The sequence below is a fragment of the Phalacrocorax carbo genome, chromosome 6 (genome assembly GCF_963921805.1).
Source record: "Phalacrocorax carbo chromosome 6, bPhaCar2.1, whole genome shotgun sequence".
In the NCBI taxonomy this organism is placed as follows: domain Eukaryota; kingdom Metazoa; phylum Chordata; class Aves; order Suliformes; family Phalacrocoracidae; genus Phalacrocorax; species Phalacrocorax carbo.
This window is the reverse complement of record NC_087518.1, coordinates 52,968,371-52,982,136: the sequence shown is the minus strand read 5'-3', so window position 1 is coordinate 52,982,136 and position 13,766 is coordinate 52,968,371. Positions and strand designations below refer to the sequence as shown.

The 13,766-nt window shown below is 39.9% G+C and overlaps 1 protein-coding gene across 1 annotated transcript in view; it reads right to left on the bottom strand.

The window, feature by feature from the left end:
• AK5 (adenylate kinase 5) overlaps positions 1 to 13,766 on the bottom strand; it is a 96,689-nt gene that overhangs the window by 6,966 nt on the left and 75,957 nt on the right. The window contains exons 11-13 of the mRNA XM_064455332.1: positions 9,105 to 9,268; positions 7,980 to 8,096; positions 3,792 to 3,980 (exon numbers count right to left, since the gene is read on the bottom strand). Coding sequence (XP_064311402.1) covers positions 3,792 to 3,980; positions 7,980 to 8,096; positions 9,105 to 9,268 — 470 coding nt within the window. The remainder of the gene's footprint in view (positions 1 to 3,791; positions 3,981 to 7,979; positions 8,097 to 9,104; positions 9,269 to 13,766) is intronic.

Sequence of the window (13,766 nt, the reverse complement as noted above, 5' to 3'; positions counted from 1 at the left end):
AGTTAAGTGGGATTTAGACTCTAATTTTCCTCTTAAAATCTCGGCATCCACTCCTCTGAATTCTAAAGGAAGTGCATGGCTGGACTCTCAAGGGACATAAAGCTCACATGGGCCTTACACTGAAGAGCTGCTTCCGTTGAAAAAACAAGCCCGGGCAGGAATAACTTTCCAGAAGAAGGCAACTAAAGATTCTTTTAGACCCCATCACTTATCCTGGGATCACAGACTGATCTGGATCTGCAAACAGCACCTTTCAGGTAAGACATCACTTCCCTGAAACTATTGGATCCCACCAGCTTTGCCTGAGAAAAAGAGTGCCTGAGCCTCTGGTCTGTATTTACTTGAAGGTCCATAGACTATTTTTAAAAAAATCCATGAATGTAGATAATTTATTTTCAGGCCTCTTCAAATCAATACTTGTAGATTTACTTTGGTGGCTTTGCCTGAACGGGATTAGGAAACATATGCACAGTTTTTCAGTGAGCAGAATTACAGAGGCACCACCATCTTAATGGGAGCATGAACATCTTCAACCAGTGCTGGTCAATGCTGGAGAGTAATAAAACCCGCTTAGGAACAAACAGATTCCCAAAGCTGAAAACATGTGGTGTTATAATTAAAATCAGGAAGAAAAATATTAAACATGTTAGACTGCCTCTAGGTAAAGTTTCAGTCTTCTGTGTATGCGTAGGGTATTACAAACAACAAAAAACAAGGACTTTTTTAGCCTAGCCCCCACAAAAAAACCTGCAGTCGGCAGTATTGCTGATAGTCTTTCTGCTTTCCACCTGAATTTCCTTTCTTCATTCAGAGAACATCAGAGCGGCTGCTAATATCGGTACTTAGCAGTCTGTAAAATATGTTGCTATAAATAAGAAACTAACCCCACGTCCTGGGAATTGCAAACTTCCCCTTTACTCTCTGCTTTCTTCAATACATGCAGCCTAGAGGTATTAGCCACTAAAATAGTTTTAAAACTCCAAACCTAAATGCCTATTTTCTCTTGATTTCCCACATAGCTAACAGTGACACATTATGTGTTATCTAGTTCCCTTTGCTTCAAAACAGCTGTTGACCAAGTCTTAACTGTTTTTTGTCTTTATTCTTCAAATTGTTGAGCCAAATAACGTATAGGTTTGTAAGATGTGCATTTACAGGATAATACAGGTTGGAAAGAACCTCAGTGGGTCAGACTAGATAGTCTGACCTCCCGCTCTAGGCAGGGCTGGCCACTGGAAGGATGCCACTATGCCAGGCACTGTGCTGGAGTTGTGTCACTGACAAAGTCAGGCTGTACGATTAAACTCTTTGAGTTCACTTACCCAGGAAAATGGCCTAAAAAAATTTCCTAAACAAGCATTCATTCTAGAAAATAAATTACTTTGTTTCACAGTATTTGGTATATTTCCAAAACTGAATGTGTTGGGGTTTTTTGGGGGGGTTTTCTTTGGTTGGTTGGTTTTGGTTGGTTTTGTTTTGTTTTTTAATTCCAGCACTGTCCACTGCAGAACTGATAGGGAACATTTGGATCAGAATAGCTATTGAAGTCAATTGCCCCGAGCAAAAATGTCCTCAGACCTACTTTTCCACTTCGACTGTAGGTGCAAAGTTACCTTTAAAATAGATTCCCTCAACCGTTCAACAACATTTGGTTAAAAAAAAATCCCTTCTCTCACCCAAAACCAATAAAATGTTAACAGGCTGCTTGTATGAAAACTCCATTTGCTTCTGCTCCTTGCTGTACAAGCACCAGGGCTGTGGGCTTGTGCCTGAGGCTGGCTGAGGGTGACAAGGATAGCCTGGGAGGATGCATTTTAAAGGCCTACCTCTGCTGAGTGCTTTGGCAGTGTTCTCTAAATGCTGATAAATAACTGAACATGTACTTGTTCATGTTCAGAGGGGGCATCTCCTTACTTTACTTAAAACCATAACAGAATCCCATCTTTGATAGCAGATGAGTATTTTATCAGTTTAGTAAAGAGCAGATGAGGTAGACATTTCAACAGAATACCTGTGTTCAAGAAAAACAGAACACGTTTTTCAACCTTAAAAGGGGATTTTACACAATAATGTTTATAAAGCTGATTTTACAGAGCTTTCATACCCAACAGCTCCATCCAGAAGATGGAAGTACGTTGAACACCTACATACATCACAAGCAAGTACAGACACTGTACAGACATTTTAAGAAAAACAGTGTAACTACTGCTCAAGCAATGCACGAATATTTTCTAACATGCAAATACACAATGACAGTTTCCCCAAAAACTAATGATTAGAGAGTGCAAAGTGCATATCCAGTTCTGACCCACAGACTAGGCAAGTCCCTCAAGGAGCTAATGAGCTGTAAGCTTTTAAGAAAAGAGTGCCTGTTTTGCTATTGCACAGATTGCGTAGGAGACGGAGCAGAAACTTGCAGCAGAACTATTAAGGAAGGGCAAGGAGAGTCCACATCAAGTGAAATAAGGCAGACCTTGAATACAAAAATCTGTGTGGAAGTATTTAGTATATTTTCATACTCTTCAGGGCTGTCACTTCCCTGATGCTTCAAAAAGGGAAAACACTGCAGTAGGCACAGCTCACTGGAATAAGATCTCAGAGATACAGAGAGTTCTGGTTTCCTTTGCATCACACTGTGTTGGTGTATTGTGTATTGTACTGAATTCTTAATTAGACACATCCTTGCAATGTTGGCAAGGTAGCTCATCAAAGAAGATACAAAGAAAAGCAGATAATCGCTCTTAAGCTTAAAAAAGAAAAGCAATTGGGGATTTTTTTCCTGCCACTCTGGAGTCTGCCTTCTGTGCACCTACTGTGGGGTTAGTAAAGGACATAAATCAGGACTTGCCCTTTGAGTATCATTTTTCTCAGGACTGTGCCATTTACTCTGTTCTCAGGTCAGGCTATGGCTGCATAAATTACCTGCATGTTTCTCTTTTGGGAACTTAGCAGAGGAGAAGGGTTTGGGATACGTGATTTGCATGTGTCGTGGTTTCTGCCACAGAAAGCTCCCGAAATACTTCCAGAAACTATTATTGGATTCCTTCCATTTTAGGACAAGGAGGATCAGTAGGACTAGATCTTTCTGGAGCTGAACATAAGGGATAGTTTGCCACGATGGAGCAGAGAAATATATAAAAAGAAATATAAAAAGAAATATAAACATCCCACGTAAAAGAGTTTACAGATGTGCCAGCATAGACATCGGTTAATCGCACCGATGGAATTTTTCTTGCTTCTCTGTAAAGTATTGATTAGAGCATAAAAAGAATGCTTCAGATATCACATCCTCAGCAGGCATAAACTGAGGTAATTAATTGAAATTAACATAACTGTACCGTTTGTTCCAGCAGAAATGTCTTTCTGGTGTGCAGGTCTGTTTTATTTCAGGACATACACTGTCAGTTTTGTAAATTTAACTAAAGGGCTTTGGATTAACATAATCTTTCATCCTAACTCTGAAAGCCCTTATAGAGAAATAAATCCTAATACTTAAAGAAAAGCTTTCCAGCATTAATGTTTAATAAGAGATTCTATACAGACGACGTAGTGATTCAGGACTTGTTTTCAGACTTGGGATAAATCTGTGTTTTTATTCTTTCAAATTGTATTGTGGAACTCAGAAGTTTGTAGAAGTTGGAATCAAACCAGGGAAGTGTAAGACGAGAACAAACTGGAAAGCGCAGAAATGAATACAGTTCATAAACTGTGCTGTGTCAGTATTTTCCAAATATTGCTCATATAATGGAAGTAAAAAGCAATATTTTAATTCAAAAGGTCAAGCAATTTACCTTGCATAACTGTGTCTTCCTTTCATAGTATGCAATCACAGGTTTTGATGCTTGGTAATAGTTTTCGATCCCTTCCTTGATGGTTTCAGCGTTATCAAAGTGCTGACCGCTCTGATTTCTCATCAGAAGGCGACTGCTCATGGTTTCTGCAGAGCAGTCCAGGCAGAACACAAGTTTTGGTTCCCCAATCTAGAGACAAAGAAAAACAGTAAGTGTCCAAACCGCTGGCCTCGTAAAACTGACTTTGTTTGGATAACTTTAAAAACAAATGCTATCAAAAGAGTCATCGAGGAATTTGTTAGCAAATTACTTGTGCGTTTGTCTGTGCAGAAATTATGCTTATTAAAAAACACCTCTTATTTCAGCAGCACTTAGAGATGCCAGTACTCAGGATCTAGGCTGTGCTTGACCGGGCTCTACACATACAGAGAAAAAGAGACATGATCTGAAAAATTCTGGCTACTTGGACTGAAGATGTGTCCTGTTTGTTCATTATTTGCAAGTGTTTGATAAAAGCTTGATGCAAACAGCACTGGACTCACGGAATGCTTTACAGTTATTTTTTTAGCTTTTGCTTTGTTCAAGCTGTGAGGAGTACATTTGCATTCAGGGAGCGGTAAACTATAGCTTAGAATTTCCAGAAGCAATAAAAGGAAATGTCCAAATTAAAGTGTGCCCACTTGAAACGGAAATGAGTAGGAACAGACAGGCTCAGGGACACCATTGAATGCTTGTTATTGGACGTATTCACAGGAATTCATCCTGTGAATTACTTTATGTCACACACTGTTTTATGTCAATATTTGTAGTGTAACTCCACATCATTACTACACGGCATAAAGGAAGGATGTGATATATTCCTCTGCATTTTCAAATTGCTGAGTAATTTCCAAATTCTATGAGAAGCCCACCACTTAGTGCTTTTTGGGTAGAGCCAAACTAGTTGTAAGGGAGAGTCTGCCCTTGTCTATAAACAAGACAAATAAGAATTTATTTATTTTTATGCCCAGGCCTTGGCAAAGATAGTAAATAACTGTCTCTATCCACATTTGATGAGATATTGCAGTATTTTACGGGTGAAAAAGAACTGGCAAGAAAGAGCAAAATGTTCCTTATAATATATTAGGAGAGAGCCAAAAGTTCTAAACACAAATTCCCATCATTCTCTCCCTGAGACGCTGAAAAATATGCATGTCATTTAGCATAAATCTTGCAACACACTGTCCCGCACCCTGCTCAAACACAGCTCGCTCTGACACAAGATTTTGCCTGAGCAACAACCTTTGGGCTGAGTCTAAAGGGATAAACTCCACTCTATCAAGTAAAATAAAGGTGTTACAGGATCAGAGAAAAGTAATGTGATAATTTTTCCATGCAGTTATGCATTATATCCTCCAATGATGCTCTCAGGCTTTTTCTCATTCCTTTTTCTTTCTAGCAGGGATTTGGAGAACACCTTTTAGGAAGGAGTGAGAAGCCTTGAGAAAAGACAACTGTTCTTCACACTAGTGACCATTAGAAATTCATGCTTTTACCATGGCTACAGCAAAGAAAGTCTAAATGACTGATATATGGAAATTGCCATTGCTACCTTCGTTGACAGCCCTTAAAGGAAGAAATATTCTAAAGGCAAATATTTCATGGTAGGCCTTCTGCATTTGGCTAAGGATGGCTGGGTTATACTGACCTTTCTACTACCTTAACGACTTTCTGAGAGACAGCTGAAGCCAAGGGATTATGTCAGCCAGTTCACTGACAGGCTTTTATCCATCCATTTTTTTCCACACAGTTCAGAAAACATTAATGCTATTAGGAGAGCAGTATTGCGTTTTGGGATTAAAAAAGCCAACAAGGCAGTTTTAACAGTGCAAGAGACTTAGGTCAAGAAGCTAAAAAAGATGTGGGCTTAATCAATGATTAAAACAAATGTCCTTTTTGTATAATTGGACTAGGATGGTGAGAAGTTATTTCCTCCTAGCTCCACATGAGGAATTCTGCGGTCTGTTCTAAATTATAATACAATAAATGAGGAATGATTCCTTTCATCAGTTGTATCATCACCTTACAATGATGATATGAAGAGCCCTACTGATTGGTAGGATCAGATAATAGTATCTTGTTCGACAGACCAGGTCTGATTTGCTCTTGAAAAATCTATGTGGCTGTCTTGAAAGTTTAAATGTTGCTATCTTCTGGAATTAAAACGTCACAGAAATATCATTCTTCTGAGTTAAAAATTGCAAAAAGTAAAAGTAATGCCCCTACCAGATATTACAGCAACTTTTACTACTGTTTTGGTTTTGTTTTTTTTTTTTAAATTACGTTTTTCCTGACGTTATTTAGCTTAAATAATGCATGCTGTGGAGACATCTGCAGGAAGCCAAACAAGTCTAATGTATTGGGTCTTTACTCTGTCTTACTGGGTAACTTCCACCTGGTAATGTGGAACTTACAATTTAATATTGTTTTCTACTTCTCACCTAGCAGAAAGACTGAATAGGGAACAGAGACATGAGCTTCTCCGGAATTATGGGTAGGTAAAAGGACAATTATATCATAGAAAGGACTTGGGCAAAACTGGCTGGAGAATCAGCTGTTTCTACATAGCTAATTCTGTTTAGGGCTGTCAAGCATTTGGGTATAAGTATTGTTCCCAATGTCTTCTAAATAGAACAGCTCTTTGTTATCAATTATAATGCTTTTTACACATCATGCAGATATGTAGCATTATTCATTTGCACTTTGCCAACATTAATTAACAAAGCCTGATGTCCACCTCTCTTCATTCAATTATAATGTAGGAAGAACTTCTCATTGCCCTTTAGAAAGAACTAAAAGCATTATCTCAATAATGACTCATTTAAAAAAACTTCACAGGCTCACTGAGTGGCTTACAGCCAGCCAAGTTCACCCTGTGAAACCTAAAGTGGACACATGGACACTACAGGGATGACTTAGCACATTCAAAATTATCGCTTGGGGTCCTAGTATTTTAATCCACATGTCAAAGGCAGCTCAGGTCTACAGGATCTTTTGCTGCTACAGTGTCCACAGGAACTGAAAGGGGCTCTGCATTGGCACTGGATGCATCAGGACTGGTTTGCCTGGCAGTACCTCAGTCCAGGCACTCAAATCTCTTAAGTCCTACTTTATTGCATACACCAGTGTTCACAGGACACGACACACATGCCTGCCAGAAAAGGAGCACTGCTGAAATAGTTCCTCGTTCTACACAAAATGAAAGAAATCTCCGATGTCTTTTTAAAGGTCTGTGGCATTTTAGTAAAGGAACTAATAGATCAACACTTCTGTTAATGGCTTCTATAGCAAATCCTATTGCCCATTACTTTGTCCAGCTTCTGATGCCTAAATCTTGCTCGGCTTTTGTGGTAATCAACTAAATAAAGCAGCTAGCGGTTCTGGGAGAAAACAGATGATTCATTAAAGTTTTATTACCTTTCAAACTTGTATAGGGCATTTGTGGAGTGCAATATGATAGAATATATACTTAACTATTTCCCCTAGTTCAACACTTTTTTTATCCTAAACCCCAGCAAATTCATTCATAGGGCTTATATAGAGTATTTTCTGCAGATTGAGAAATGTACAGCTGAGACTTCTCAGTAGGTCTTAGCACATACCAAGGAAATCGATAATGCTCTGAGCTGCCACGCAGTTACTTCAAAATGCTCTTTTTATGGCTATGCCACCTGTTACTCATCACAAAAATTTAATGTGTTTTGCTATTTCAAAGTGGCAGCGAGCCTGAGCAGAGCCAGCTCAATGGTAAGAGATATTAACTGTGAAGATACATGCTTTCATGAACCTACACCAAATAGTGCTTGATGAGATTATCATGAGAAGTATAGCAGCCATCCACTAGAATTAGAAAACTGATTCTAAAAATGATGCTTTCCACTAAATGTGAATTGTTGCTCAGTTATATTAAATTTGGGTAAAATCAGCCTTTACTTCTCCTGGTATGACAGAGTTTGTGTAGGCGAGGGCAAAAGCTGGAGTTGCTATATTGATGGGGTGCCAAAGTTTCAGTGTTCAGCAGCACAACACTCTTGGATTGGTTCTTTACACATCCCTGTTGCAACCAGTTAAAGATGGGGATCCAAGCAGCATCAGCAGTACAGTTGTATCTTAGTAGCAGTTATAACAGCAGTACTATTATATGGTCACCTTGCTCTCAAACTCTTCCGCTTCTTTCAGCTCCCGGGGATACCCATCAATCAGGAATCCTTTTGTGTCCCCTAACTTGGAAACCATGGCTTCCTTCAGTAGCTCTAGGGTAATACCCTGCATTGGAAAGAGAGTTACTTGATTAATTAGTAAGAAATATTGACATCTTTCTTTGTTACACTGACTTTAGTCCTACGCCCTTGAGAACTGCCTTATTTTGCTAAAAGCAGGTCCTGTGAATGCAGGAGTTTTTGTTGTCCTGCAAGACAGGACACCCTACTTTTTCTTCTCTCAGGACCAGCTATGCTACACAAATATAATATTATAACCCATCCAAGAGTTCTCAAAGTGTCCTCTAGACAGATGGGAATATTTTGTAGTCTCAAAATTAATGTTAAAACCTGTGACACTTTGGAGTACTGCTGCAGCATTTTCCAAACGGATTGCATTTTGCTATGTCATTGATATGATTATATCACACGGAAAGTGATAAGAGACCCAAACACACCGAAGAGCAAAGCAATCAAAATCACGCCTAAGCACAGCTTGTAGTTTCCCCTGAGCAGCACTTCCCAGTATCTTTCATTAACGAACGCATCCTACGATCTAGCTGCACTTGCTGACGACCCATCAAGAGTTGGGGCTGCGGACTTGCCGTGCAAAAGTCAGGCCCAGCTAAGAACAACACATTCTGTCTTCATAGTCTCCATTAATCTGCAGCCCAGCTACTCTGGGATGCCAGCCAGCTCTGCATGGAACCACTGCAGGTACTGTAAATTAGAATAGCTGCCAGGAGAACCAGCTCTGAATCTGAAATGTGAAGCTATAAAATGGACATTAAGTTTCTGTTTCCTGTACTTATTCTTACATTTTGCAATGCATAGTACAGCATCTGTCTCACTCTATTTCATTACTAATTTGTTGCCTATGTGAGGCTGAAATGTAAAGAAATACTGGTACAGGGAGGGGAAAGAAGTGCCACAGATCTGGCGATGAAGAAACTTCTCCCTCAAGTTACTTAAATGGGAATCATCAGCTCAAGCCTCCTATTTCCACCCTTTTAGACAACCTACCTACCACTGCCTTTGTTTAACCATTAGGACACCAAATAAAACTGTTGCTTACGCCAGGCACAGGTTCACCACATTCCATGATGTCTTTGATCAATTTACTTCTCTCTGATAATGATGATAACTCATTTTGGAGAAGGTCACCAGGAGACAGGTGAGTAAATCCGTATTTCTTGGCTAACTGTTCGCATTGGCTACCTTTGCCAGAGCCAGGGCCACCTTTGTGAGGAAAAAACATCTAGAATTAGAAAATAATAAATATCTGCCTTTTCTCAAACTATAGCAACAAAGAAAATGGGAGGAAATTGATGAGACTGCCTATTTTGCAATTTTTTTTTTTTTTTTGCAAAGACAGTCTATACAATAGAGCAAGTCATATACTTCCCTTCTCACACGCTACACTACTGACTCAGAAATGTGTACCAAAGTTGAAGGAGTCACAACAGCGTGAAATCTCTTGCAGAAGAGAACCTGTTCCTAAAACACCATTACCATGTAAACGAAAAACATGAAACAGCCACTGGGGACAGGTATTTGACTCAGTATATGTTCAGTTTGACAGCTGCAACAAATATTAGCAAACTAATGTTCGCTGTGTCCTTGCAAGGGAAATATTTTGCTCCCATTTATGGAATGGACAGGTACAGGCAAAGAGGTGGTGAAACCTGCCTCTGTTACGCAGGACGCATGTAGGTGTACAGTAACTAAACCTTTTTGCACTGTGGTAAAAGTAAGAGCAAAATTTCACCGTGCTTGCACCCTTTCCCTTTGAGCTGAAAGCTCTCACATGCTGGTATGTCTGCCGATAACTGAGAGCCGTGTACTGAAGCTGCTAAATGCTGACGAAGGCTCTCTCACGCTGCTCCCTGCAGCTGTGGTACCGGCATGCTCTTCATGCATGCTGCAGGGAAGTGTAAGAGTGAAGTGCTCAGCAATGAGGACACGTGGAGACTTTGCCAACACCCGCTCCTCTACCACCACAACTGTACTCTGTCAGAAGCTGGAAAACCGTATTTGAACCAGGCCCAAAGGCAAAGAACCAGAGGAATGAAGGGCAGTCTCAGCTAACAGGGTGCTCAGGTGAAGCTGCTCAAGTGATTTTTCCACTCGCTGAAGGGCAGGCACCTGCGGCTGCTCCCCAGCTCACCACAGCTGCAGGCCGGGTGCTCCCATCTCCTGGGGCCTGTGGGGAGACACAGGGTGGGAGGGGAAGGGCAGTGACTCCGATGGACGCTGCAGGTGTTCTCCTGTCAGAAACGGCCCTGCAAGCCTCCCTGCTTCCTTCGGCGGGAGAGCTGCCACCACTGCGAGAGTCCCAAACGCTGCTCTCTGGTAAGTGCCCTTTTTCTGGGTCTGCCTCAGAAGCTCTGGATATCTCCTTGCTCTGCGGGTGTTGGCATTGCCCTGTCCCACCTCCTCAATGGAGGTGGCTGCTTTTCCTTCCTCACCCTGAAGGCTGACCCTGTCGAATGCCGAACACCTCTTCAGCCGCTCACTGAGCGGTAGCAGCCACCCCAACCTGGCTGGCTGGATGGGCACTCTATGGAAACTGCTGAAAGCTACATCTTGGGGATCCTGTGCCTGTGGCTGTGGCCTCCAGGGTTGCTGGTGGGGCCGAGGTGAGCACCCCACGAGGGCTAAACTGGGTGGGTGGGGGGCTGAGGGGCCATGTTTGTGCCAGGGCTGGGGAAGGCCAGGAAAGCAAATTTCCCTCGTGACAAGACTGGGATTTGTGTAGAAGCATTTTTAGAGTCTTTGATGGATCTATTCAGAAGATGTACTGCAGTAGGAGGTAATTATATCCTTGTAGGGAGAAAGTGCTCAAAAAGTCAAAAGAAGAGGTAAGGCCAAAATAAAAAACAAAACAAAACACCCCTCCTTTTCAATAAAGTGTTTTTAAGCATGTGACTTGTGTATTTATCAACTGTTGGGACTTGCGAATATGACTATACAGCTTTATTATGTGGATTTAAGGTACTAGAAAATACCTGATTTTCCTTTTTGTTTATATATCCATGAACAAATACAGGAATAACATGTTCACAATAGAGTGAATTTGGCACCATCTCTTCCTGACTTAAACTTTCTTCTAACTTTTGCTTTCAATTTAAGAAATAATTGCTCCAAGCATATAATTTTCAGGGAATTTACTGTAGCTGAGAATAAAAATTGGGTCGTAAGGCAGTAGCATCAAATGAACAGTTTTGTCTACTTAACCTGGAGTCTTTTACTTCAGCTTCACAAAGACAATTATCAGCCGTGGTGAGAGAATCACACTTGTGATACAATTTTAGCTAGAAATACCTTTGTTACAGACTTATTTGCCTTTCAGTGTGTGGTGCATGTTGCTTTTCTATTGCTTTAATAAGAAGAAAATTATTCTTTCATAAAAGCACCGACTGAAAGAAAACAAAGAATAAATAAGAGTGGCTACAGAAGAGTTATAGGCAAATTATCTATAATGAGACCATTAAATATCTGTAGTGGTAATTAATTTTATTTCCAGTCTGGTTTGGTTTTTTAGATTAGTAAACTTGTGTGTGCATGTGCTTGTTTACACATTCTGTCTCCTGGCTTTGAATATACTAGCAGTGCAGTAATTTAATCCTATTTATTTGGTGTATATACACAGTATTAGGGAAAAAAAGCCATGAAGATTACTTTATTCTGTTTCTTATATAACTGTTTCTCTGAATGTAAAGCTGAATCAGAAATTTCATAATGTCCCTTCATATACTAAATAAACACTAACTCTTTTTAGAAATAACAATACAAGGACAATTCTGGGTTGTTTAGCAGGTAAATATTCAGAAGAGTCGATGTGTTTCTACGATACCTTAATCTGTTAGTATTTTAAGAGAACACTGTCAGAATGACCCATTTTGCAGGGCATACACCATAATGAGCATTACTCTGCCTCTAAAACATTAATTAAAATCGACCATCTTTATTTTTTTTTGATAGATGATTTCCAACAAAGCTGTGATTAAAATATTGAGCTTTTTAAAGAGGAAAAGACATAATTAAATAATACTTATTTGCTGAAAATGGTAATTTTTATGGCCACTGCTATTAATTTAGTATCATTTGATGAGTAGCAAGGCATCCTACTGCTTGACGAATGTATATGACCCACTTTACAAAGTCTTGTGCTGTCTTATAAACGAATGAGACTGCAGTTCCTGCCTGGCCTTATCTGAGAAGAGGCTGAATGCCCCCAGGAAATTCAGCACTGAGGGCCGAACACATTAGCCAGTATTCATTTGCATGCCTAAAGTTCAAGTACTAGTTAATGTCTTGTCTCTCTCTCTTAAGGCAAGCATTTAATGTGACTGAAAAAGAGCTATTTAGGTGGGAAAGAATGTGAAAGTGCATTTCCTTACTCATTAGATACTTCCTTCCAGCTCAGGGTGTATACTCATAGGACTGCTACATAAGCAGCTTTAACAGCAAATTAACCCTGCTGTCATGAGGCTTATTATCAATCTGTAGTGTTGCAGAATTTGTATTTCATTCTTTTTAGAAGGTCTCTTTATTGTCTCTTTTTTTAGAAAGATGCATAGAGTTAAATTTAATAGTTTAATTGAAGAAAGTTTCTAAGGACCAACAGCTGCATATTAAATGTAACAAAAGCTAGCACAAAGGCATTTTCGGTTAAGAAGCCTTCGCTGCAACTTGGTATGCTGTTTTTCAAACAGAAAAAACTTGAGACATTGAAAAAGGTAGTGATGTTTTCCCAATGGCTCAGTTGTTAGGAAGAGAAAAATATGTCCCCACTTTTGTTGCGAAGCTGTAAGATTCTTTGTGAACAATGTCATTTTTTTCTGTATTGTCATCTTTTACTCTGCCTATGTGTATTTTGGAAAAAAGAGTGTTAACCAGTGACAGACTGATTCACAGTAATTTTCTATTCAGATTAATCCTGTTGTCTTCTGATTTTCATGTATAACATGAAGATAAAGAGTTAAAGCCTAGAAAATGGCCAGAGGAATTACAAGTATGCTGTGAGCTGTAGGAGAATGTAGAAGCACTACCAGCAGTTCTTCAAAGTTATCATTCTTTTGTATTACACTAGTTTTGCTAAGTGTAGTACCTCTTGCTTTAAAGCTCACTCATTAACTTCATAAAAAGTTGCAGATTCAGATATTAAGCACATTTTATCAGTCAGTGAGGTTATTCTTGGAAACTGAATCCTTTGTGTGTCCCTTTTGTGCTTTCAGATACAAACAGTAAGCATGTATCTGGCTACTAGACAGAGCATAAAAATTAAATGCAGTTCTGCATGTCGCTCTTCTGTAGACAACGCTGGATTAAAAAGTCTATGCACTCCCTTAGCGCAGTTTTCCCTTCCATTATGTTGATTCAGCTGCCTGTGAAACTGTGTAAGGGGATCTTCTGGTAAATAATCTTCTGGTGGCACTGCTGACTTAGGTGGTCACCTTTCCCCATTTAATTATTGAATGTAGAAATGCTTCACAGTGAGCACTTCAAGGGAAGAAAAAGAGTAGTCTCAGTGGGTAGGGAGAAATGACAACTGCCCAAGCAGCACTTCTGAATGTTTAACTGCAGTCTCCCTCAGATCAGTGAAAGATCTCAGTTTAAGAAATCAAGTGTCTTACACCTGCTCTGCCTCATGCCCCAGACTATGAAAGACCACAAGCCTAGGCATGTGATTCAGATGTACCAGCCTGGCCTAGAGCACAACATCACAAGCAGA